The sequence below is a fragment of the Brassica rapa genome, chromosome A07 (genome assembly GCF_000309985.2).
Source record: "Brassica rapa cultivar Chiifu-401-42 chromosome A07, CAAS_Brap_v3.01, whole genome shotgun sequence".
Taxonomy (NCBI): Eukaryota; Viridiplantae; Streptophyta; class Magnoliopsida; order Brassicales; family Brassicaceae; genus Brassica; species Brassica rapa.
The window spans coordinates 1,402,753-1,430,595 of NC_024801.2; the positions used below are offsets into that span (position 1 = coordinate 1,402,753).

General features: G+C 31.6%; 1 protein-coding gene and 1 long non-coding RNA gene across 5 annotated transcripts; one reads left to right on the forward strand and one right to left on the reverse strand.

Moving 5' to 3' along the window:
- The first annotated feature begins 44 nt into the window (after positions 1–44).
- LOC103828361 lies at positions 45–409 on the forward strand. The gene is made up of 2 exons (XR_625261.1): positions 45–102; positions 247–409. It is a non-coding gene; the product is annotated as an uncharacterized LOC103828361 (long non-coding RNA).
- A 22,087-nt stretch (positions 410–22,496) lies between these two features.
- On the reverse strand, positions 22,497–26,694 carry LOC103828365 (serine/threonine-protein kinase MHK). 4 transcript variants are annotated; one of them, XM_033275406.1, is made up of 18 exons: positions 26,445–26,694; positions 25,685–25,734; positions 25,443–25,563; positions 25,274–25,352; positions 25,136–25,204; positions 24,963–25,052; positions 24,740–24,881; positions 24,550–24,652; positions 24,419–24,471; positions 24,275–24,341; positions 24,032–24,140; positions 23,744–23,947; positions 23,604–23,661; positions 23,438–23,545; positions 23,310–23,344; positions 23,179–23,224; positions 22,999–23,080; positions 22,497–22,924 (listed from the first exon to the last, which is right to left on the reverse strand). In XM_033275406.1, exons 3-18 carry the CDS (start codon positions 25,448–25,450, stop codon positions 22,783–22,785), a joined length of 1,395 nt encoding a protein of 464 aa, XP_033131297.1. In that variant the 5' UTR covers positions 25,451–25,563; positions 25,685–25,734; positions 26,445–26,694; the 3' UTR covers positions 22,497–22,782. The 4 variants fall into 4 exon arrangements, with proteins under 4 accessions (XP_033131297.1, XP_009102218.1, XP_009102216.1 ...); XM_009103970.3 differs by having other exon boundaries at positions 23,438–23,542; positions 23,744–23,812; positions 23,882–23,947; positions 25,443–25,734; positions 26,445–26,693; XM_009103968.3 differs by having other exon boundaries at positions 23,744–23,812; positions 23,882–23,947; positions 25,443–25,734; positions 26,445–26,693.
- Positions 26,695–27,843: the final 1,149 nt, after the last annotated feature.

Consider the following 27,843-nt stretch of genomic DNA (forward strand, 5'->3'; position numbering starts at 1 on the left):
GTTATTATATGAACCTGTTAAAAACTTAATATGCTCTGTGGTACAGACGATTACAGCTCTTGCGTTCGGAGCAAAGAAAACGACAAGGATGTAAACCTGGAGGTAGGCCCCAACCATTTGCTGCCACCAGCACCCACTTCCATTTTCATTCTTCTTTTTTTTTTTTTTTCAATAAGTATTAATTTACTTTATAAAATTCTCAATTATATGCCGACAAAAATTGATAATAATGTATAATTATTATAGGAGTCAAATGCTGATGAGTCGAATGGCATTGAGAAAATGATGGATACATTAAGGTAGCATGCGTGAAAGCCTACGATAACAATTTCACATCATTAATTTTGTGGTCAAGAACATCTATGTAAAGTAATCATCTTTAACAATCTATATGTATATAACACATTTTAAATTTTTGTAAGGCTGCAGCATGCAGTTTTATTTTTAGTTTGTAGATTTTTCGCTAACTATATGTCATGCATGACACACGTTTTAAAAATAACATAATAAATTCGACTACATCATCTATATATTAATTAAAGATCATTTTTAATCTTAAATTTGTACTAATTAAAAAAAATTATATTTAGGTGTCAATTAATTATGATGACAATTTAACTTACGTGACAGCTTAAAATTCAATTGAAAAATATGTTGATCCAAATCTAATTACTAGGAAACATTATATTAACATACATATGTCAATTAATGACTATGAATGATAAAGATTTGATAACAATTTTTGCATCTTTTTTAATTTTTTTTAAATTTTATATTATTAAAAAACAAACAATCATATTAACCATATAATAAAAATAGATTTTTTTCTTATATGTTATATTTTAAATTTTTTTAAATGACTTTAAATTACAAAAATGAAGAAACCTTATATGTTATATTTTAAATTTCTTAAAATGATTTTAAATTACAAAAAAACCTTATATGTTATATTTTTCTTATATGTTAGATTTTTCCTTATATGTTATATTTTGAATTTTTAAAATGATTTTAAATTATAAATATGTAAGTTTTCCTTAAACATACGACTAAAAACATTAAAATTACATGTCTCAGTTTGATGGTTGATTTGAAACCTTTCAAAACCATATGGAAGATAAATATCAAAATAATTCAATTGTGGAAACATTACTGTTCACTTTTTTCAAAAATGTGTAGTGGAAAAAATAAAGTTTTTGTGTCATAATTTGTTTAATGTTCAATTCGATCAACCCATAATATATAAATTATAGTTTAGTTCCACAATTTTTAATAAAAATTGATCCGGTCCATCGGAAAGAAATTATATAATAACAACAAAAAACATTGTATATGTATAAATAAAATGATCAAATATATTAAAAAAAGTATCGATAATATATACAAATAAATTCATCCTGCATAAAACGCATTTCTAATCCTAATCCTAGATTCCTTTTATTTTACATGAGTAGGGATATTGCCATATACCACAGCAGCCTGCGATCACAATTCAAGAACATCTATGAAATGCCCTTTTCCAAAAAAAAAAAAAGGAAGAAGAACATATATGTACACTAATGATTTAGAAATAATCTATATCTAGGCCAGATTATTTCAATTTTGTAAGGCTGCACTCTGCAGCATGCATACTACTATTATTTTTAATGTGTTGATTCTTTTTTTAGTTAATTGGATGTCATGACACACGTTTATAAATTAACATAAGCAGTAAAATTCTATTATATTTTATTAATTTATTTTACAAGAGTGCATGGTATTGTCAACACAATGAAAATCTTAGGAAAATAAAGTTGATTTTATTATTAGAAGATCTATAAAATCATTTTAAATCTAGCAGTCAAAATTTAGAAAATCATCAAAAATATAAAATATTTTCTATACATTATTATCTTAGAAATGAAATTTAAATTATTTTAATATATTGTTTTCATTTTAGTTTAAAAATTATGTTAATTATGTTTTAATATATATATATATATATTATATTAAAACATAATTAGCATATGTAATTTTTAAACTAATATTTTAAAAATTAGCATATATATTATATATTATTTTAAACTAATATGAAAACAATATAAATATTTTATATATATCTTACAATTTATTTATGAGGATAATAATATTTTCTTAGACACTTTTATACTTTTACTCACATCAATCTTCCACCTACTAAATAACCATGTTTGCTTACACCTTCCCAAAGGTGGTTTCAGTTTAAACCACAAAACCTAATGTAACCACTCTGACCTTGTAAACATAATCCATTAGAAAATGATGAATATTTGCCAACGTACATAATTTATATATACTTTACAATAAACCCGTTAGATATATCTGAAGGGTAGACACAACTACAAAAGAGAAAAAGAAAACTTGAAACATTTGAAGCTTAGGAGTTAGGATCCGTTAGTTTATTGTCATTTGACATTATTTTATATTCTTCAGACTAGATTTACTAGACACACATTGCAAATTTTGAATAGTGAAATTTTCAACAAGTTAAGAAGGAATATATAAGGTCACACAATACGCAGTACTTAAACCCGCATACGCATCTTACACTGCGTATTGTGTCACTGATTAAATTTGGATATGAGATAATCGGAACTTTCAAGTTCTCTTATAGCTTAAATGGATTAAAAAACCAGATAATCTATAAACTTTCAACGATGGAACGATGCGTAACAATGGAGTTGGCAAGCAATATATTATATAGTGGAAGATATCATAATTGCTCGAGGACCAAGTCCAGTGTAAGATGTGAGTTGTCCAAGGAAACTTAGTCTCAGTGTCATTGTTTTTCTCATCCACATCAAACTATAAGGAAGAAAACTCATACACACACAAGTTTTGGAGAAAAGGGACAGTGTTGTATACAGTAATGGCTTAATCTCGATGTGGTTTAGGTTGGTGATGGACATGATGGTTAAGGGACTCGGTTAAGACAGAGGTTTAGATTACTTAATTGGGTATGGTTTATAAGCCAATTGAATGGTTTAGTTAAGATTTTTAATATATGGTTTTCAAAACCAAGTTTTGTAGTCTACTAGTAATTTTTTGGGGCACAGCGTAAATCCGTCTGTCTTGAATTTAAATTCCGCTGGAAAGAAATTGGTACCTTTTGGATAGTGTAGGCTTGGACTTCGATTAAGTGTTTTAGATTGTAGACCCGTAACAGACAATCTCGCTATCTCCTAACATTAGTCAAAAAATATTCAAACAAATTATTCATACTTGGATAAGGCAATGTGATTGCCATTTGGTGAATATATACTTATGCACTAGGTGTATTTTTTAAGGGATCGAGCGGATAGCCGATAGAATTTATCAAAAAAATCTTCTATATATTAATTGAGAAACATTACAACTTATTTTTGTAGCCACGTGTCATCATTACAATGATTTTTAGAATCTTTAGAAAAATAGGTTAGTCCATTTATATAATAAGCTTTTTATTAAACTAACCATAAATTTATTATTAATTTTTTTTTTACTATTTCCTTCAATAAAAGTTACGAAATTGCCTAATGTGGCTAAAGTATATATGACAACTAATAATTTTGAATAACAAAGATTTGATAAAATTTAATGTATCTTCTATCATATTTATTTAATTTTAAACTATTAAAAAAAATTAAACAACCACATAAACCATATAATACAAATTTAGATTTTCATGTATATGTTATATTAAATTTTTTTTTAAATGACTATAAATTACTAAAACTCTTAAAATCCCACATTCAAATTTTGTGATCCATGGTTTAATTTTTTTGTTATGATAAGATACAAATGATTACAAAATCATATAAGTAAAAAGTCTAACTTAATTAATTATTAAAACTAAAAGATATATATATATATATATATATATATATATATATATATATATATATATATATATCATTTTTAAGTTAAACTATATACCATATAAAATACACAAATATTTTGATTTCGAAATTTACTTTGAAAATTTTCTCTTTAATTATTAAAACTATTAATTCCACAATAAAAATTTTGTTATCCGTAATTTAATTTTTTTGTTATAAAAGATGCAAATGATCAAAAAAACGTATGAGTAGAAATCATCATTTAATAGACACTAGTTGTTTTGTCCGCGTTGCGGGCTAAAACATTTTTATATGTAAAGAGTTAGGATCTTATTTCTTTTCACAAAGGACCCACTTGATGTAAATAGTTTTTTTTATGAATAAATTTAGCATTCATTAAAAAAAAAATTTCATAAATTTTTGAAAAGTTCTTTGTACACTATCTTCATTATACTAAAATAAATCTTAAAATAACTCAATATTATATTTTTCATTATATAATTAAAAAAAATTATTTGATTAATATTTAATTATATAATTTATGCTTTTAAATTTTTACTAAAATATTTTTTCAGATAACAATACAATATATATATATAAATTATTTTTTTAAATTATACTTTTAGATTTTAGATAATTCAATATTCTATTTTTAATTATATATTAAGAATTTTATTTAATTAATATTTAGTTATATAATTTATGTTTTTAACTTTTTAATAAAAGACTTTTTCAGATAACAATACAATATATACAGAAATTATCTTTGTTTAAATTATATTTTCAGATTTTGGATAATTCTTACTATTATTAATTTTAATCACTTATCTAATCAAATAAATTAAAATTTCATTTTTTTTAATTTATTTATACATTTTATTCATTAATGGTATAAACGATATTAACCACTCTAACTTTTAACGTGAGAGCTCGATTCTAAAAATTTACTTCACAAATAATAGTATAGATTAATATTAAAAATATGTTATATATGTTAATATCATTTAAATTTAATTATATATCCTATTAAATAAAAAAAATATTGTTTTGATTAATAAAATTTATTTATATGTTCGCACCAATTATATTATATATGTAATCGTTACTGAATTTATAATTATTCAACATATATTTATTATTTCATAATGTATAAAAATATAATACTTGAAATAATTATATATATAATGTTCATTCCATGCAAGGCGCGAGTCTTAACCTAGTAGTATATATATATGGTTTTTAAAGTGTACTGCAGATATCATCATATTAATTTAATTTTCTTTTAAAATATTTTTCTTTAACTTTTTTTTTAAATCCCCTATATATTAATCTTGGAACATTACAACATGTTTTCGTAGCCACGTATCATCTTGGAATGATTCTTAGAATTGTTAGAAAAATAAGTTGGTCCATATAAACATATACTATGTTTTTTATTAAACTAACTATCAAATTAATTAATAGTGTACAAAAGAATATTTTTTCTTTTCTTAAATAAAATCTACGGAATTGCCTAATATGGTTAAAATATATGACAATTAATGATTATGAATAATATGTATTTGATAAAAAAATTATAAACTCTCTCTTTTTTGTTTAATTTTATACTATTAAAATAAATTAAACAATCATTAAGCATATAACAAAAACTATTAGATTTTTTATATGTTATATTTTGAATTTTTAAAATCGACTATAAATTACTAAAAATGGTAAAAATCTCACATTAAAAATTTTATGATCAATGGTTTAACTTTTTATTTGTTCAAGCAAGATACAAATGATCATATATCATAGGGGTGAGCGTTCAGATACACCTTTCGGGTATTTCTACACTTCGAGTCGGGTTCGGGTATTTTATGTCCGGGTTGAGATATTTTGGATCGGGTTCGGATATTTTGGGTGGGGTTCGGATATTTAAATTTTGAAGAAAAAATAAATAAATTATTAATTGTTTAAGTTTTTTGTATTTAAAATATATTTTAACTTAACTGTTTTTTTAAAAAAAATAAAAGATTAAACTATTAATAGGTTTGGAGATAAAAAATTTAAAATAAAAAGATACTAATTTAGTTGTTGTTATGAAATTTCAGATGCAAGTATGCAACTTTTGTTAATGCAAGAAACAAGAACTTGATATGTATTTGAAGTGGGTAGCAAATAATTTTATCCATAGTTATATGTATATTATCTAATTTTGAGCAATAAGAATCATTAATATAAATATTTTGAATAAAATGAGAGAAATAAACTAGAAATATAGAGTTAAGTATACTTATGTTTGGTTAGCTTCGGAAATCCATTCGGGTTCAGATATAACTCGTTCGGATTCAGATATTAACCGAACTGGTGAAATAAGTAATTTTTTTTTTGTTACTGAGCTTGTGAATATATACTAGACGAACATTTATATTCGAGTCTACGCTTATATTTTATAACAGCTTGATATATTAGATTTGAATACTAACCTGGTAATATAGTTTGTGGGTGATTTTTTTTTCAAAATATTGATTCTTAGATATGTATATGGAGTGAAACTAATTTTTACAGATGTCTACTTTTGTTAAATTGACACTTATGTAATTTACTAAATTCATAAAAGAAGTTAAAAAAAGAAACTTAACTCATATCAATGAAATAAAGACGAGAACGAAACAAAAGCACAATTCTATAGAGATAGAAAATGAAATCAGAATCAATAGTAAACAACGAGAGCAGAAAATCTAATCCCTTTTCGTCATTATACAATCGATGTTGTCTATTTGGTTTTTGTGATTTATGTGCGCCGCAAAACTTAATTTCTTTTTGTGCATATGAATCTTAAAAATATTTAAAATGAGATGTAATACGTTAACTCTTCAACAACGATGATATATTTAAGAGACCAACATTTGTATTCATCATTTTATAATCGATAAAGTTTGTAGTGTTGCAAAATGTTAAAATCATTTCATAAACAAACATTATTATAAGAACTCACTCTGCGCATGTGCGTGGTTATCATCCAGTTTCCTTTTATTTTGAGATTTAAAACTCTTTAGATATTTCGACATACTTGATGATTAAAAGATGTTTATTTGACTAGGGATTAGGGTTTTACTTGCGAGAATGAATATATATGCGTATCAGCGTATCCTTATGGTTCACGACTCTGTAAGAGATCATGCACATCTATCTTTTCTCCTGCGTCCGTTAGCGTCAGGAAATTCTCTGATGCTTCTTCTACAGCAGCTGACGTTGAAGTGGCCTCTGAAAAGATGTACGATAAACTGCTGGAGATTAGTGAGACGAGAGAGACAGTAGCAAAGACGTTAAATCAGTTCATCAGTAATGGTTTTCCCCTCACTAGAAAACATCTCTTTGACTACACTAGTCGACTTCGTGAAAAGCAAAAACCTCAACACGCGCTCGAGGTCTGTCTTTCACAATATTGTCTTTAAGTCATCACATTGTTCGTTTTGAACCGGTTATAAACAATTTAGTAAAAATAAAATAATAATTTGATAATTCTATATTTGACTTATGTTAAGGAGTAAGTTCTTTTTCTTCCTTGTAGATCTTTGAGTGGATGGAGAGAAGGACATAAAATATTCTGCCAGCCAGAATGGAGTTTATGTGGATCTTATTGCAATGGAAAAAGACACAGGATCGGCTGAACAAGTTAGAACCAGGCCACTTATAGGAAGCTCCTGAGATGGTACTGTCGGGAACAAAAGGAAGACAATGCAAAGGCTCTTTTCAAGAAAAGATGGATCATCTCAACTTTCTTGATAGCAAGACACCATTTAATGATATGATGTATATGTACTACTATATGAAGCAACGCCATAAGGGAGATTGAACAGAGGAATATCTCTAGAGAATATCTTTGGGAGGAGTGCTGGCTCTATGGGGATGACGATGAAGATGAAGATCAAGGTGAAGGTGATGAATCACAAATAATCAAACCACACCGCTTATGTTCAACGATTGAAAATCTTATGGCTTCCTGGTCACGTCTCTGGACAGCGGTGGCTGCTGGCTTGGAGAGTTCTCGTAGTATCTTGAAAGTGGATGATGTTCATGCGGACACCCTTTCAGCTCCAAAGGCTTTAGAGGAAGAAAAAGAGCATAGGAAGATGATTCAGAAGAAGATATACAAGAATCTTTCGGAAGTTAGAGACAACGGAGGTAACGTGTCAGTGACTTACATAAGCTCATGAAAGATGAGGGTTTTTCTGTCGATAAAGCAGGTCTCGTTCGCTGTGCTGATCTTCTAGGTAAGCAGTGTAATAACCCTCACGAGCAGATATAATTTTGGTCAAGAAAATTCTTTAAGATTAGTTTGAAGATTGATCGATCAGAATTTAAATAAAAATCGACACGGTGAATTAATCTCGACGGGGCTGTCTCTTGGTCGAAAAACCATCTCTTGATGGTTCTGGTCGAGTGTTAATTATTATCGTTGATTTTTATTCATGCCGGGTGAGTTTATTCAGAGCAGGACGAGATTCGAATGATGAAAAATATTTAGTCGAAACAGTCCGGAAAGTATCGACAAAACTCTTAAAATTATTTCTGAACAGTCACATGCTTTGCACCTTCTAGCCTACTTGCTTCCTCAGTAATTAGGTCACATGACCTGCACCTACTTGCTTGCCTGCTTGCTCATTAGAAGTCACATGCTGGTCACAAGCTACTTGCTTCAGCTGCTTGTAGCTTTCTTCATGGGAAGGAAAAGTTCAGCTGCTTGTGCTGCTTGGTGTGCTGAAGCATGTCACCAGCTGTCTAACCTCAGCTTTGTGTTTTGTGAGAGCAAACCCTCATCTGAAGTAACTCCTTATGCTTTAAAACACCTTCTTCTCTCCTCTGGACGTTCATAACCTGCAAGAAAAACCAGAGAAAAATTCAGAGAGAAAGAGAGAAAGAAGAGAGAAAAATCTGTGAGAAAAGATTCATGAAAAATTCAGAAAAATATTCAGAGAAGAGGAGTGAGCATGGAGAACTCTTTCTCACCATCCTGTGACTTTAATCAGTGAGTTTTGGAGTGTTTAAGAGCTGAAGATTTGGTGTCCTGAAGTTGAGAATCACCCATGTTCTTCAGCCTTTGATTTTGATCGGTAAAATGGTTGTGGATCAGTTTCTGTGAGAAGTTTTGTTGGTTTGCCTACACTGGAGATAAATTCTGAATAAATCCAACCATGGATTCTTGTGGTGTTGATCAGGTTAATTCGTGGTTAGCTTGAAGAGAGACAACCAGTCAAGTTTAATTAGTTGAGTAAAACCGGTAAGCTTCAGCTTCTTGATTCAGCCATGTTTTGATGAGAACCAATTTCTGTATGTTGGTTAACCTGTCAGGATCAGTTGTATAAGGTCTTGTTCTCTTCAGTCTTGGTTGGTTTATGATTTAATCAGTCTCATAGAACCAGTAGACGAACTGATAAGAATTATATGGGAATTAAACCGAACTGATTTGATCATGTTTAGAACTGAATTGAGCTGAGTATGATCTGATCTGATCTGAGCCGAGCTGTCTATGGTCTGAAATTGTCTTGAACTGATGTCATCTGAGTATAACCGAGTTAAGCTGTTGGGAACTGATTAGAACCGGAGTTAGCTGAGCATGAACTAAGCTGATATGAACCGAGTTAAATTGTTAAAGCTTGAACCGAGCTGAACATGGTATCAATCTGTCTTGAACCGAACTGATATGAGAGAACTGAACTGAAATGTTATGAACTGAGTTGAGTTTCTTCTTGAACCAGACTAGTGAACCTTATGTTCCAACTGTTATGTTTTGAATTCAGATGGCCAATGACAGTATTCGGATCAGCCGGATCCTTGTGATGGTTCTGAACCGAGAGTGATCCAGAAGTGAAATGTGATTAGCTTGAGCTCGAGTCTAGTCTTCCTTAGCCAATCTCATGGATTTAAAGGTGAGTCTAGATAGATGATGAATGAATTATGAATGAGTATGCATGATTGCATATTGAATATGGTTGATTAATTAAGAATTAATCATGAATTAATTAAGGGATAATCATTGATTAATTAAGGATTAATCATGGATTAATTAAGGATTAATCATGGATTAATTAAGGAGTAATTATGGTTGATTGATTAATTATTATTCCTTGATCTATTTTTATATATGAAGTATTTGTCTAGTTTAAATACTTAAGAATTAATAAGAATAATTCCTTGAGGTTATCCCGAGCCTTAGTACTTGTTCTCAAGTACTAATCTATAAGTATTCTATTAATAAGTGTGAATCATGTGAAGTCTTCTCACTCTCCCATAAGTCCCGCATTGCCGTGAATTGATCCTGCGATATGGATCAAGGTCATGAAGACACGATGATGGGGTCGCACCCTGGAGGCCGTGTAACTGCATGCAGCGTTGGATGTTCTATCTTGGAATATCTGATGGAGATGATGGTTATATTTATTCCCCGTTAAGATCGGTTAGCCTTGGTGGTTTTCCGGGTTTAGCATATATATATATATATTAAGAGTGAGTGATTGGCGGGTATCGTGGAGGTGACGTTTAAGATAGATTCACATGGATGGATTGAGAGGCCTTATATTAATTATGGAATATAATTCCACTGCATTCAAATGGTGTCGATTGCTCGGGATACTATTGATATGTGTTTGGGTGTGGGATTAGACTCACTGAGTAAACTAGTTACTCATGACTCATTTGATATGCAGGTAACCAGTAGGTGGGAGACCATTACTCTAGGACGGGAAGGAACGGCATTAGCCAGCGGTAGTTTTATTATCCTTGCAAAGTCATTTTGATATATCTTATGAATAAGATTTGTAGACCGAAAACCTCGAGGTTAATTTATAACAAATTTTGTAAGATGATTTTGAATGATATATAAATAATGTTTTTTTTAAAAGTACGGGTTCCATATGATATTAGTCCTTGTCCGGACGAACTAACTATCAGGTATTGCTTTCTCGGGTTGAAAAGCCTAGAGTGGTATCCGATAGGAGCATTGGTGTTCTTTGATTGTTGGTCTAAGGCGATCGGAAGTATTCTGAGAACCTCAGATCGACCATCGAGGAACATCGACCGTGTCATTTCCGGTCATCTATGATCGGGGGTGTCACAAAGGTAGTATCAGAGCATGGTTATACGATGCTAGAATGGGACTTGTTTCAAATGTTTTTCGAGTCAAAATGAGTCGCAAGGATAACTAGGATATGCTGGCTTGTTCCTTCATTTTAGGATAGATAGTCCTGGGTAGTTACCTAACAGTGATATTTCATAGCAGAAGCACCGAGACAAGCTTGAACGGGTGGACCGTATTTACCGATGTTAGTATCATCAGGCTCGAGTTGCTACCCTCATGATCGGGTTCACTACCGCCCTGTTAAGAATTTTATACATCGAATACATCTCTGGACTCGTGTGTTATCGATGTCAAGGTGGGCGTTGTTTGTGGTTTGATTCAGAGCGATGCGACTGCACATGATCACCTAGATGCACTTATTCTTCCGGCTTCTCAAGTCTCTAGCTTATGCTGAGACGTACAAGAAACATAGTCGTACAAGCCTGAATTGTTCAAAATTTGTTTGGAGCTTACCGTTGGAGGAAGAGATGGTTCAACTGTAGTACAAGACGATGGATACACATGCATCTTCTGTTGGCAACAAGACATCTTAAAGCTTATGATGGAAAGAAGTAGTGGGACCACAAGATACAGAAGAAGGACTAAACCGTTCGAGGTATACTATGGCTTGAGGCAGATTTGGGATGCAACACTCTGAGAAAAATATTTTCTTCAGAGAGGTGAGAATGATTTGGACAGATTTCAAGAGTTCACGAAGTAATATTTTATACACAAGGTATGGGACCGATTGAAGATTTAGTTTACGGAGTTGGTACAGTGAGATGTTTCCGCCAGGAGGTTCGGGTTGAGTTAATCATATACAACAATTTCAGCATTGAGATACGGGTCGAGTGAATTGGATTCATCGATTATGGTTTGGAGAATAATCCAAAGATCATATGGAAAATCTTTGGGAACTTAGCCAAGAATTTTGGAGTAGATAAAAGACCATGGAGTTTCAAAGGTTCGAGGAGATGTTAGAGTATGACGTGAATGTTAAAGAAGCTATTATTTCTGAAGAAGTTAACCAAGTCATACAGACCGTTTATTTTCCAACCGCTGCAGATCAAAGGTCAGTTTCAAGAAGTGAGTAAGTAAGTTGTTGGGGATGATTTTGGGTGTACATTTCATCAGATCAAGATCGAGGACCTTGACCCGTTATGGTTGTGACTAGCAAGGACAGAATGGTCGTGATTGTCAAAGTCTTTGAAATCCTGGAATGTGTGCATCATTCGCGCTTTGGTGGTTCTTGTGAAGAGTTAGGATTTTAGGTTACCCTTCCTCATGAAGTTACCCGATCTACGTTACCTATACCTAAGATAACACTTGTTGAAATTGTTCGCTTTTCCTTACCGTTAGTCCACATCCAAGTGTTAGGCTATTTGGGTAGAGCCTACACTTTATAGTTGGGAAATGGTGAAGTGGCGTATTCCATTATCATCATAATTGGGCGGAGAGAAAATAACAAGAAGCAGAGTATCGAGGACAGTTAGATAACTAGGGAACATGAAGCTATGTTTAAGAAAGTGGAAAATTTGTTGACATCCAAAAGTAACCCGTCAAGTATTCTGGTTGAACCTTGATTCGCTGCAATTGCCTAGGCATCTATCCAAGTGGTTCTAGCCAAATTCAAGTAGCAGTCAGAAGATTTGTTTGGAGAAAGGTTTTGTTCGACTTAGTTATTTTCTGTGGAGTGTACCCATGTCAGTGGTAAAGAAGAAGAACCAGAGTTTGCGGTTATGTTCGAGTATAAAATCAAGGACGTGACCATCAGGGTCAAGTATCAAGTTCTAGAATTGAAGAATGGTTAAGATCGGTCGCAAGGCGCAGTTTTATTCCAAGGACGTTTGATGGACGCTTCACGTTGTAGTAAATATTTCTGCACGGAAATTGGAAGTTAGATCCCTTAGTCAGTAAATGGAACAAGGAGTTGTTGCATATTTACAAAATATCGCTACTACTACATAATGGTCGTACTCAATTTCAGTTATCGAGATTCGAAGTTCTGTGGATTGGCCGGTTACCATCAGAAGTTTGTTCAAGAGTTAGAAACCATATCCACCAATGAGTTGATCGACTGAGAATGGTGTTACCTTGGAATGGAGTAAAAGTATTGATGAAGTATGAAATTAGTTAGAGGAAGTATCTACGTCTATGCATATCTTAGACTTGCGTGAGCCTAACCAGCCATATACTACTACATGGATGTATTATGTGTTGGTCTAGGTGAATGCTAATGCAAGACGATATGGTAATCGTTTATGCATCAAGGGAGCTAAGGAAGCATTAGGAAAACTATTTGATGCACAAGTTGGAGTTGGTGGCAGTTCTGTTGCACATCAAATTTAGTGATCATTTCAATATGGAGAAAGGATGCAAGTTTTCACTGATCAAAGAAGCCTAAGGAAGAGCAAATATTGCTGCTTATGCTTTAAGAGGAAGTGATATTAATGATGATATGGAGTAGGATCTCAAGAATCATGAAGCGGAATTGGGAGTGATTTATTTTGCTGCCTTATAAGGAGAGAATAGGGAACCTTCAAGATTGCAAGTAGAAAATCAAGATGGCTTATTCATTCGTATTTGAGGAACTCAGTTGAAGGATGAGAATCTAAGGAATTCATAGAAGGAACTGGGTGAAGAGAATTTCGAAGAATAGTATGAGGACTGTGTCATGTACAAGTTCATAAAGTGGAGATGTGGGAGAGGGAATCCAAATTCAACCTAAAATTAAGCAGATGTGAAGTAAATCCCAAGGAAGATTGAAGAGTGCAAGGAAAAAGGTATAACCATAAGGCATATGGGGATGCTCAAGTTGTTAAGAGATCAGAAGATATATTAACAGAGAAAGTGTGAAGTCATCATACAAGAGTACTTCGTTGGTAAATCAAGTTTGGTATAGGCGGACTTGTTGATTCCTCAGTTACTAGACAGAAGAAGGAAATCAGAAAGTAATAGAACAAGACTTGGATATGCGAAACTTCAGTGAGATTGAGTCGTTCAGAAGTTTTTGAAGAGTATCTCAGATAGATAAAAAGGGTATGGAATACTGTAAGGGAAATCATTCATGGAATAAGTGTGTGTGTGTGTATTTGAGAGTGGCACCCTTGGTCTGAATCATGTTAGCGTGATTGATCGTGCATGTTCTTGTTTGATTGTTGCACGGTTAATCAAGTTAACATTGACCAGACTGGAGATGTTACATTCACGTATGGCACATCACCTCACGTTCCAAATTTCATGTTGCTGTTATGGGAGAAAGCCAGATAAAAAAGGTTGAGAAGTGATAGTCTATAGATACAAGATTGTTAGAAGAAGTATGCAGACCGCAGTTGACAAGAGTTGTGCAGAGTAAAGAATTTGGTTATCTTAAAAGTGGCTGCTCATAAAAGAAAGGATCGGTTGGGAGAATCAAAGGATCAACCATGAGTTGTTTTGATATGGGTAGATTAAGATAAGGTCAGAGCTAATATCCAGAACTCCTTTCAGAGATTCAGTAAAGAGTGTACAGTTACGTTTTCAGAATTCGGGGACGAATTCTTTTGAGGGGGGAAGAATGTAATAACCCTCACGAGCAGATATAATTTTGGTCAAGAAAATTCTTTAAGATCAGTTTGAAGATTGATCGATCAGAATTTAAATAAAAATCGACACGGTGAATTAATCTCGACGGGGCTGTCTTTTGGTCGAAAAACCATCTCTTGATGGTTCTGGTCGAGTGTTAATTATTATCGTTGATTTTTATTCATGCCGGGTGAGTTTATTCAGAGCAGGACGAGATTCGAATGATGAAAAATATTTAGTCGAAACAGTCCGGAAAGTATCGACAAAACTCTTAAAATTATTTCTGAACAGTCACATGCTTTGCACCTTCTAGCCTACTTGCTTCCTCAGTAATTAGGTCACATGACCTGCACCTACTTGCTTGCCTGCTTGCTCATTAGAAGTCACATGCTGGTCACAAGCTACTTGCTTCAGCTGCTTGTAGCTTTCTTCATGGGAAGGAAAAGTTCAGCTGCTTGTGCTGTTTGGTGTGCTGAAGCATGTCACCAGCTGTCTAACCTCAGCTTTGTGTTTTGTGAGAGCAAACCCTCATCTGAAGTAACTCCTTATGCTTTAAAACACCTTCTTCTCTCCTTTGGACGTTCATAACCTGCAAGAAAAACCAGAGAAAAATTCAGAGAGAAAGAGAGAAAGAAGAGAGAAAGATCTCTGAGAAAAGATTCATGAAAAATTCAGAAAAATATTCAGAGAAGAGGAGTGAGCATGGACAACTCTTTCTCACCATCCTGTGACTTTAATCAGTGAGTTTTGGAGTGTTTAAGAGCTGAAGATTTGGTGTCCTGAAGTTGAGAATCACCCATGTTCTTCAGCCTTTGATTTTGATCGGTAAGATGGTTGTGGATCAGTTTCTGTGAGAAGTTTTGTTGGTTTGCCTACACTGGAGATAAATTCTGAATAAATCCAACCATGGATTCTTGTGGTGTTGATCAGGTTAATTCGTGATTAGCTTGAAGAGAGACAACCAGTCAAGTTTAATTAGTTGAGTAAAACCGGTAAGCTTCAGCTTCTTGATTCAGCCATGTTTTGATGAGAACCAATTTCTGTATGTTGGTTAACCTGTCAGGATCAGTTGTCTAAGGTCTTGTTCTCTTCAGTCTTGGTTGGTTTATGATTTAATCAGTCTCATAGAACCAGTAGACGAACTGATAAGAATTATGGGAATTAAACCGAACTGATTTGATCTTGTTTAGAACTGAATTGAGCTGAGTATGATCTGATCTGATCTGAGCCGAGCTGTCTATGGTCTGAAATTGTCTTGAACTGATGTCGTCTGAGTATAACCGAGTTAAGCTGTTGGGAACTGATTAGAACCGGAGTTAGCTGAGCATGAACTAAGCTGATATGAACCGAGTTAAATTGTTAAAGCTTGAACCGAGCTGAACATGGTATCAATCTGTCTTGAACCGAACTGATATGAGAGAACTGAACTGAAATGTTATGAACTGAGTTGAGTTTCTTCTTGAACCAGACTAGTGAACCTTATGTTCCAACTGTTATGTTTTGAATTCAGATGGCCAAGGACAGTATTCGGATCAGCCGGATCCTTGTGATGGTTCTGAACCGAGAGTGATCCAGAAGTGAAATGTGATTAGCTTGAGCTCGAGTCTAGTCTTCCTTAGCCAATCTCATGGATTTAAAGGTGAGTCTAGATAGATGATGAATGAATTATGAATGAGTATGCATGATTGCATATTGAATATGGTTGATTAATTAAGAATTAATCATGAATTAATTAAGGGATAATCATTGATTAATTAAGGATTAATCATGGATTAATTAAGGAGTAATTATGGTTGATTGATTAATTATTATCCCTTGATCTATTTTTATATATGAAGTATTTGTCTAGTTTAAATACTTAAGAATTAATAAGAATAATTCCTTGAGGTTATCCCGAGCCTTAGTACTTGTTCTCAAGTACTAATCTATAAGTATTCTATTAATAAGTGTGAATCATGTGAAGTCTTCTCACTCTCCCATAAGTCCCGCATTGCCGTGAATTGGTCCTGCGATATGGATCAAGGTTATGAAGACACGATGATGGGGTCGCACCCTGGAGGCCGTGTAACTGCATGCAGCGTTGGATGTTCTATCTTGGAATATCTGATGGAGATGATGGTTATATTTATTCCCCGTTAAGCTCGGTTAGCCTTGGTGGTTTTCCGGGTTTAGCATATATATATATATATATATTAAGAGTGAGTGATTGGCGGGTATCGTGGAGGTGACGTTTAAGATAGATTCACATGGATGGATTGAGAGGCCTTATATTAATTATGGAATATAATTCCACTGCATTCAAATGGTGTCGATTGCTCGGGATACTATTGATATGTGTTTGGGTGTGGGATTAGACTCACTGAGTAAACTAGTTACTCATGACTCATTTGATATGCAGGTAACCAGTAGGTGGGAGACCATTACTCTAGGACGGGAAGAAACGGCATTAGCCAGCGGTAGTTTTATTATCCTTGCAAAGTCATTTTGATATATCTTATGAATAAGATTTGTATACCGAAAACCTCGAGGTTAATTTATAACAAATTTTGTAAGATGATTTTGAATGATATATAAATAATGTTTTTTTTTAAAAGTACGGGTTCCATATGATATTAGTCCTTGTCCGGACGAACTAACTATCAGGTATTGCTTTCTCGGGTTGAAAAGCCTAGAGTGGTATCCGATAGGAGCATTGGTGTTCTTTGATTGTTGGTCTAAGGCGATCGGAAGTATTCTGAGAACCTCAGATCGACCATCGAGGAACATCGACCGTGTCATTTCCGGTCATCTATGATCGGGGGTGTCACAAGCAGTATCATTACTAACAGGCCCTCGAGATCTACGAGTTGATGGAGAAGCTAAAAATGCCATTATCACCTTCCCAGCACGGAGTTCGTATCGACCGTATAGCACAGAGCAAAGGCTTGTCCGCTGCTGAAACCTACTTCAACAGATTAGACCATCGTTTCAAGACTCAGTCCACTTACAGGAAACTTTTGAAATGGTACTGTCGAGAAGGCAAGCAAGAAAAGGCAAAGGCTCTTTTCAAGAAGATGGATGGTTTGAAATACCTAAACAGGACTGCGCCGTTTCAAGATATGATGGTTTTGTACATGAGTCTGAAGAAGTTGGAGAAGGTTGCTGAGGTGATAAATGAGATGAACAAGAGGAATATACGACTCACTTGTGAGGTTTATGCTATCTGGTGGAAGAGTTGTCACCCTCAGGACAGATTCGAATTTGCAATAGATGATTTTATAGAAGGGTCCAAAGGAGTTGATGAAGGAGAAGAAGCATTCGAGCAGAGTTGGGTAATTTCAAAGGGGAGGTATGGGATGGATCATCGTGGCGTTATGGAGTCCATGGAGAGATGGAACAGTGGAGGGAATCTTTAAGCAAAAAAAAAAAAAGATTGGAATATTGTACGTACTTGAATGATGGATTCAAGTGTTATCCCTTATATATTAATTGAGGAACATTTGAAAAGATGTAACCTCAATTTTGTATTAATTAAAAGAGATCACAATGCATAGGTGGCACTCAATTAGGTAGTCAATTACATTCAATTGAAAAATAAGTAGGTCCACATTCGATTTTTATATGTTGTTAGTTACATAAGTTGGTCAAACTATATGATATAATGATATGATATGATATTTTCTTTCCTTAAATAAAACCTACGGAATTACCATAAATGACTAATATATATATGACAATTAATGAGTTTAATGATAAAGATTTAATAACAATGTATATCTCCTCCATCATTTTTTGTTTAATTTTATATTATTAAAATAAATTAAACAATCAAATTAGCTATAAAAATAAAATTTAGATTTTTTCGTATATGTTATATTTTGAATTTTTAAAAACGACAATAAATGACTAAAACTATTAAAATTATTATGTTAAAAATTAATGATCAATGGTTTAACATTTTTATTATAAGAAGATACACATGATTTTAAAACCATATGAGTAAAAAATATCATTTAATAATAAAATAAATAAATAAATAAATAAATAAATATATATATATATTAAACACTATATACCATAAGATTACATAAATATTTTAATATTAAAACTTTCAATGAATTTTCAAGAACATTTATAAATTATAAACTTATTAAAGATTTCAGATTGAAAATTTTGTTATCGATGATTTAAATATTTTTTTATAAAACGATATGAGCGATCATAGAACCGTATGATTATAAATTCTTATTTAATAAATAACTATACAAAATATACTATTCTTAGAAAAATAGGTTGGTCCATCTTAACTTATATTACACTTTTTATTAAACTAACTATCGAATTGATAAATAACGTACCAAAAAATGTTTTGCACTTTCCTTAAATAAAAGCTACGAAATTACCTAATATGATTAACGTATATGTGAAAATTAATTATAATGAATAATAAATATTTGATAACAATTTTTGTATCTTAGTTCTTTTTTTAATTTTATATTATTAAAACTAGGCAAAGAGTCCGTGCGATATCGCACGGGAACTCATTTTATAAAGAATATATTATAATCTATAATTTATGATTTTATATGCCTGATAAAAAATTAAATTATATAAATAATTAAATTTAATTTTGATGATTAAAATATGATTTACAAAGTATTCAATATATATATATATATATATATATATATATATATATATATATATATATATATATTTTATAAACCTTAATGTTCCCTTTAATTTTTTATCAAAACACATATTGCATACAATTGTGTCTTCATCTTTTTTAAGTTTTTTCATACATTTTTCACATGATAGTTATCTTCAACCACTTTTTGAACAAAATGCAATTTTTTTTTTGCATGATATATAATTTTTTTTCCTATTTAAGACATAATATTAAAATTATTAGTTTATAATTTTAAACAATTATAATTTATATGTTGGTAATTGTTATTTTGTATATTTATCTACCTGCTTTATTTATTGAAAATGAATATTCAGAAAATTGATTATTGTAATAAATATATGTTGATTTACGTTAATATAACCCGTCTCATTTATAATTTTTCTTTTTAATTTTTGGGAGAGTTCTTATAAAATACCAACACTTATTATATAGACTAACACATTACTTAAATAAAACCAATATTTTTTAAAGCAATCCCACTTTGAGATGAAAAGACACCTTGTTTAGATGAAAAGTTGCAACTTTGACATTATTTTTTCACCATTTTATTATTAGTAGATTAGTGAAAATTTGATTTGAAAAATGCATGGGAGAGACTATTTATAGATTTTTTAAAGCCTATTTGAATAGTCACAACCCTTCAATATGAATAGTCGCATTCTTCTAATACTCACAACTTCTCACTTTTTAAAAGATACTAGTGAATAGTCACAACTTTTAGACTATTTTTAGAAGGACACAACCTTACAACATATAACTTTTAGAAAAGACACAAATTGAAGTTCACAACCTTAGGAATTAATTGGAAAAGACACAACCTTACAACATAGAACTTTTAGAAAAGACACAACCCTTTACACTACTTTTTCAAAAGACACAACCTTTCAAAATAAGTGGATTCACAACTTTAGAAATTAATTGGAAAAGACACAACCTTCCAACATAGAACATTTAGAAAAGACATTTAGAAAAGACACAACCCTTTACACTTCTTTTTCAAAAGACACAACCTTTCAACATAAATGGACTCACAACCTTTAAAATTAACTGGGATTGCTATTATTAGTAGATATATTTAAAAATCACATTAAATATATAATAAAAATATTTATAATTTTTCTTATATGTTATATTTTGAATTTTTCAAAACGTCTATAAATTATTAGAAATTTAAAGATCCCCACTCTGAAAATTTTGTGATCAATAGATTATTTTTTTGTCATAATAAGTTACAAATGATCATAAAATTATATTAATATGAACTTTTATTTAATATTATAAGAAGATACACATTATTTTAAAACCATATGAGTAAAAAATATCATTTAATAATAAAACATATATATTTATATATATATATATATATATTATACTATATACCATAAGATTACATAAATATTTTAATATTAAAACTTTCAGTGAATTATAAATTATAAACTTATTAAAGATTTCACATTGAAAATTTTGTTATCGATGATTTAAATATTCAGTTATAAAATGATATGAATGATCATAGAACTGTATGATTATAAATTCTCATTTAATAAATGACTATATAAGATATACTATTCTTAGAAAAATAGGTTGGTCCATCTTGACTTACATTATATTTTTTATTAAACTAACTATCGAATTGATAAATAATCTACCAAATTTTTTTTTGCACTTTCCTTAATTAGAAGCTACGAAATTACCTAATATGATTAACGTATATATGAAAATTAATTATTATGAATAATAAATATTTGATAACAATTTTGGTATCTTAGTTCTTTTTTTTTTAATTTTATATTATTGAAAGATATAAAAAAATCACATTAAATATATAATAAAAACATTTATATTTTTTCTTATATGTTATATTTGAATTTTTCAAAACGTCTATATATTATTAGAAATTTGAATATTCCCACTCTGAAAATTTTGTGATCAATAGATTATTTTTTTGTTATAATAAGTTACAAATGATCATAAAATATAACGCATATGAATTTTTATTTAATAAATATTCAAACTAAATAATATATATATATATAAACACTAATGATTTAAAGCAACAAGATTGGCTGATCAATTTAGTCGTCCAGTTAAAATCTTTCAAAAGTATGTGAAAGACTAAAGTCAAAGTAAATATGAATTTAGAATAGTAGTTATATTTACTAACCAAATACCGAAAAAACCGAACCGAGCCGAAACCAACCCGATATCCGAGTTGAACATTCGTAATCCAAATGAAGCCAAACTATTGTTTCATTCTCCAAAATATAATAAAAATAATAACTTAATTCCGCGCAAGGCGCGAGTCTTATCCTAGTTATTATTATAATTGAATTTTTGAACTAATATTTGACTACTTAATTATTTCAAAGGCCGGTTCTTGTTCTTGTTCTAGCTTAGTTACAAGAACATGAATCGAGTTTAGAAGAGACAATCTTTCAACCACACAATTGTAGTCAAGTGGTAAGACATGCTTAGAAAGGTGCTAAACACCCCAGGTTTGAAATCTACCAAATTCAAATTTACCGCTTGTGTGACTAGACGATATGGATATTTAATTTCTATTGCAAATAACTTGGCCTATCTAGCACCGGTAGACAGGTTTCCAGGGTGGGTCGTGGCCTCGGCTCACCAGACACCATGCATGGATTATCAAAAAAAGGAAACAATTTTTCTTTGTCCCATTCTATCTGTTGGGGCTGAGATTTTAACCAGGCAGACTCAAATTTTTTTTACTGGGATCATACAATAAATACATGTATCTTATAGATATACATTAATTAAAAATATAATTGGAAGGGTGTCAGTGGGGAGTCGAAACTGGGTTTTGAAGGGTCATTACCGTTAATTTTTAAGCAAATCACATACAATTTATATTTTAGTACTTATTTTAGAGGTATCAAGTGATCCCACTGATTTTGACCCAAACCGAACCAGCTGAACCAAAATTCAAATTTAATTACGAGTTTAGTTCAATTTGGGTGGGGATAAAACTAGTAATTGATTTTGTTTTGTTCGGCAGCTGTTAATTTGATTTTCTTTTTAAATTGTAACTATACACTCTCGATCTTAACCAAAATTTTGAATCAAATTAATCAAATTTAATCAAAATCCAAATTTGTAATCAAGATTAAATCAAGCCGAAATTTTTGGTCAACTATGGCAGAATTTTCATCAACAAACAAACCGGATTTTTGTTCGAAATACAGTTCTAACATAATTTTTTGCTAACCCGAAAACTAAATAACCCGCTAACCCCTTAGGATGAGCCACAACAAAGGTTTGAATGATTGGGTATATTGTTATGAGCCCACATGAGACAGAAAAGAAGACAACATAAGCAATTATCTCATTTATAATATATATATTACACAAAAGGGAGACTTGTCTGTTCTCAAGAATGGATAAAATAGTTAATGATTTAAGTTCAAGCTCTGGGAGAAAATTAAAGTCACCTAAAACACCCCCAATCTTTACAAATCAGAGAATAATAAGGTGACAGGCAAAATCTACAACCTCCTCTCTGTTTGTTTTTTTTCTTCTCTATCTTCTTTTAACTGACAAACCTCTGTGTTATTTACTTTTTCTTAGTAGGTATTATGGATTAAGTAAGATCAGAGGTAATGAGTTTGTTGAAACGGCGCAGACACAGCCATCCATGGGCGGTCCAACATGTTCGGTTGCATTGATGATCCCATGGTGAACCCTGTTGTTGACTGTTGTGGAGGTCCCACGCTTGTGTGTTGCTGCACTGGACTGCTCACAACAACAAAGAAGTTTCTGTTTAAAAATTAATGGATTCAGTAGAAAAAACATTGAATCATTCTCACCTGAAGGACAGAGATAGAGGACATGATGATTCAACAGGTGCGTGGACGCGGTTTTCATCAGGAGAGAGCAGAGACCAGAAAACTGTAAATGTTAAAAAAAAAAAAAAAAAGCAATTCAATAAAGAGAAACATAACCAAAAACATATGCTTAAGTTTAATCAAAGGCTCAAGTTTCATCACCTGATGGTTCACGATCATTGTTAACCATAGGGCAAAAGAGAAAGTTCTGCAAAAAAAAAAAGAGAGTATTGGATTCATTACAACAACTCAATGAGAAGCTCATTACAATTTCATGGTGTCTAAAAGATTACCTCACTCATGTCCTGAGATGCATTGCAGACCATTTCTGCAGCAAAAAAAAAGGATTGTTGCAATGTCAATGTGTGTAATCATATGAATGACCATATGCATCTACTCTACATAAGGGAATGATACTTACCTAGTTTAGGAGCACTTGGTTTTACAGCCAGGGTCAAGCCGAGAAAACATTCATCTTGTTTTGTGTTGAAGTCCCAGAGGTTAAGCTCAAGGTTAGGCATCTCCGCTGCTGAATACAACAAAGTTAATATCTGCTTTGAAAGCAGAAATAAAGAAAAAACGCTCACCCATGGTGTTAAGCCTCAACTCAAGGTCATGTAGAGGATAAGAAGCCTGCGTAGCCATCTATTGGTGGTGTCTTATATTATCAATACAGAGAGTGTGTGTGAAACAGATTCAAAAGAAGAAAGAGGATGAGTCAGATTACATTGAAGAAGGGATGGTTTAGCGCCTCATCAGCAGTTGGTCGTTTCAATGGATCCCATGAGCAAAGTCTCTGTTGATTCAAAAGATATAAGAACCAATATATACTAACTTTCAAGGAAGAGTGAACACAAGGACTCACAGTGATCAAATCAATAGCTTCAGGAGAAGCATTGGGGAGTAGATCAGCAATCCTTGTTTGAGGAAACTGTTCATAAAGAAATTCAAAGAACAAATTAAATACAAATATTCTTTAATAAGGACCTTATATCTTCTTATTAAGATGTGTTACCTCGGTGTGGCTAATGCTCATGATCCGAGATATGCTTTTTGCTTCAGGAAACGTAGTCCAGTCAGGCTTGCCAAGAACAGAGCAAATCTTGTATAATTGATCTATCTCACTGCTCATAAGAAAATCATTATATTAGTGTAAATAGTATTACACAAAACTTGACCAAAGAAGCTTTAAATGCAGTAACAGATTTCATTGTTCAGAGATTCAGTTTAGCATTTGGTAAAAGACCAAATAATTCACCTTTCACCAGGAAATAAGGGAGAAAAGGCGAAAAGCTCAGCTAATATTGCCCCCACTGCCCACATGTCTGCAGTTCTTTTAAATTTTAGTCTCTAAGCAATATTGTAATGTGATGAAACAGAAAAAAGATTTTAGAGAAAGTACCAACTGCAGGAGTGTATGAGGAAGACTGCAGCAAAACTTCTGGAGCTCGATACCTGTTTGCAAGTAAGAGAGTCAGTTATAAGCTAGCTAATAAGTTTATATATACAATATCAAATGGATCAACCACTTACCAACGAGTAGACACATATTCAGTGTAAGGAGGCATAGATGCAACTTCTCTAGCCAGTCCAAAGTCAGCAATTTTCAGGATGTTGTTTGTCACCAACAAATTCTCTTCCAATACCCAAAAAAAAAACGGAATACAAATTGTTAAAAGACATTCAAAGAAAGAGAAGCAAGCATATGACAAAACATACATACCTGGTTTCAAGTCTCTATGGAAGTAACCATTTTTATGCATGTGGGAGAGGCCTTGAAGCATCTGAGACATGAAACTTCTTATCTCTCCCTCAGAGAAAGGTCTTTGTTCCCTTTCTTTCATTATTTGGTATAGATTGTGATCCTAAATCAAGGAGAATATATTAATCAAAACATGTTACAAAGGACGAAAAGAAAGGGAAGATCATCTCTCTTTCTCTACTACCATGCACTCAAAGATGAAGAAAAGCTCGTTATGTTCCCTCGCAATCTCCTTCAACTTTATGATGTGAGGATGGTTTAGCTTACGAAGAGCCTGCAGAGTCGCAAAAAAATCACATCATCAAACTCTCAACACACAAAAGTGAACTGCTTGAAGAATGGATACAAGTACAATACCTTTACTTCTCGCAGATTCATGCACTCTTCCCAATAATAAAACTTTCGCTTCATCTTCTTAACAGCAACCTATAAAGTTAAGGTTATAAAATTAGATGAGTGGATAAAAAAAAAAACTTATTTCATCATGAAACTTACAACTTCATATGTTTCAAGATTGACAGCCTTATATACACTGCCACATGTACCATCTCCAAGCTCTTCCAGAAACTTATATCTGCACACACAAACAGAATCTTGTCTGTTTCTATATCATTAAGTCTAAACCAATATGTGCAAGGAAGAATAAGCAAAAAAGAAAACAAACCTTTCCATTATTATAAAAGAATGGTCAATAGATCTCTGATGATAAACTCCACCTTTGATAGGTGTGTTGTTGTGTCTATAGTTTTAAGACTGGTTTGCATAAACTGGTTGATTCTTGTTGACTGTAGCATGAAGTAAAGAGGAACCAACAGCTTCTCATGTTTGGAGTGATTAGTTGTTGTAAAAGTTAGAAACATAGTTCAAAAGAAGCAGCTTTTTTTACAAGCTGCAGCAATCACCAACCTTCTTCATCCAAAGGAAGGAAGATTAACTCAGGTAAACAACAAACTTATCTGCAAAACAAAGGAGAAATTTTGATATTAACAACAACTGATTTTATCTTTAATTGTATATTAATCAAGTAAAATTTTGGTTTTTATTTTCATTTTTTTGTAAAAGAAAATAATCAGATAAGGATGCTTAAATCCAGATCGGGTTTTAGAATCTGGAGAAACTAATTTTTTTTTAAAGAAAAAAAAAATCAATTCATTCATGAATATGAACAAATTCTTTAAAAAGGCATATATTCTCAAAACGGTATTTATTTCGTGAAAAAAACAATCATAAGGATTTACACCGGAAAGAATAGTCAGAAGGATGTGCCCAGAGAAAAAAAAAGTAAAATTTATTATCTTTTCCTGTAAAATTTCTCTGAAATTGGGATTAAACAAAAAACTGAAAACCAAGAAGAGACAGAAACAAAACAGATCAAATCAATGGTAAGAAGAAGGTTTTACAATAACTATGAACCAAACCAAAAGAGTTTTCTTTTTTTTTTACATCAATGGAGGAAAAAAAAAACTTACATAAACATAACCACAACAATAACAAACAACAAAAAAACGATTATTGATTGAAAACGTATTTATCTGGTTTCATTGATAAGATTTTGAGAGATTTTAGGTAGAAAAGTTGTAGCGAAATTCAAAAACCTAATTAAAATATTGAAAATATTAAATTGATTAGGTTCAAAATCTATGAATACACATATGAGATTCCTTACCATTGAAGCGGGGATAAGTTCAAAATTATATTACGATATGATTAATGAAATTACAGGACGATTCACCAATGTCGTTTCTATTCTGAAGACAAGGAGATTAAGAGAAACTATAATTAAAAAGAGAGAGAGACGAAATCAATTGCAGGTGTAGAGAGAGAGAGAGAGAGGAAAGCTTAGGAAGCCATGGAAGAAAGGAAAAACAAATTGATGAAGAAGAAGAAGAAGAGGAAAAAAGAAATAATAAATTAATTTATTAAACGTTTAAAGTATATCTTGACGAAATAAAATACCAAAGATAATAGTAATTGTTTTTTTATTTAGAAATCAGTTTTATATTAATTTTAAAAGAAGAAACGGAGGAAAATGGTTGGTTGTGGTGGGGAAGGAGGCGGTGGTCCCAGAGTTGATATTAATATTATTGTGATTTCCCCCAAAATTGTAAATTACGAAAATGCCCACTGCTTGTCGTAGAAGATAAAGAATAATTGACGACGTAACAAATGGACTTTTTAGTATTTGGGCTTGTATCATTCACTCCAATCTAAATGGGCTTTTCAGTGTCGAAATATCTTCTGGTTATTGATGAGTGAGGAGTGAAACCCAAACTCAATGGTCTCATATATCAAACGGGTTTCACCAGTGTTTTGAAACCCGACCCGAATCCGCGGTTGAACCGGTAAACCCGGTGACCCAGAAAAAATCCAGTTTGGGTTTTATGAAAAACCCAATATTTAAAAACCCGCAAAAAACCGTAAAAACTCGCAAAAACCCATTAAACTCCAGAACCCGATACCGGTTGAACCGCCGGTTGAACCAATAAATAACTCTTACTCTTTTTTTTATTCTAAGTTTTCAATTAAAAATTTAGATGCTGACAAAAAAAAATGGTTAGGTTTTCCCTTTTCAGTTTTATATTTGTAATTTTTAGATTTTGATGAAGATTTTTCACTATGCCACCTAAAAAATGAAGTGGACGATGATAAAAAAAAACCAAAATTAGTTGATGTGATTTGGTGTTAGTTTATTTCTGTTATTGAAAATTTATTACAATGATCTTTTACTTTTAGTTTAATTTGAATTTGAAGTTAATTTATTATTCAAATTAGATATTTAAATATTTGTGAGTTTTATATCTTGATTTTTTAAGATGTCATAACTCTTACTTTGTTACAAAAAATTTTGAATAGTCTAAACTATTTTTTTTTATATTTTGCATGTCAAATGAAAATAAAAATATAAAAACTAAAGTTAAGTATTTCTTAAATACTTTTTAAACAAAAAGTATATATATGTCCTAACTATTATTTTATGTTTTAAAAACATTTAGAAACTATTAAACTTTAGTTTCTATATATTTATTTTCATAGCTAATATATTATTATATAATAAAATTAATTCA

Bases quoted from the DNA above. Each gene is read 5' to 3' on its own strand.
- LOC103828365 (XM_033275406.1), bottom strand. The intron at 24,653-24,739 runs GTATGTATGTTT...GGGTATTGGAAG, and splicing joins CCATAGAGACTTGAAACCAG to AGAATTTGTTGGTGACAAAC. The intron at 24,141-24,274 runs GTGAATTATTTG...TCTTATGAGCAG, and splicing joins CCCTTATTTCCTGGTGAAAG to TGAGATAGATCAATTATACA.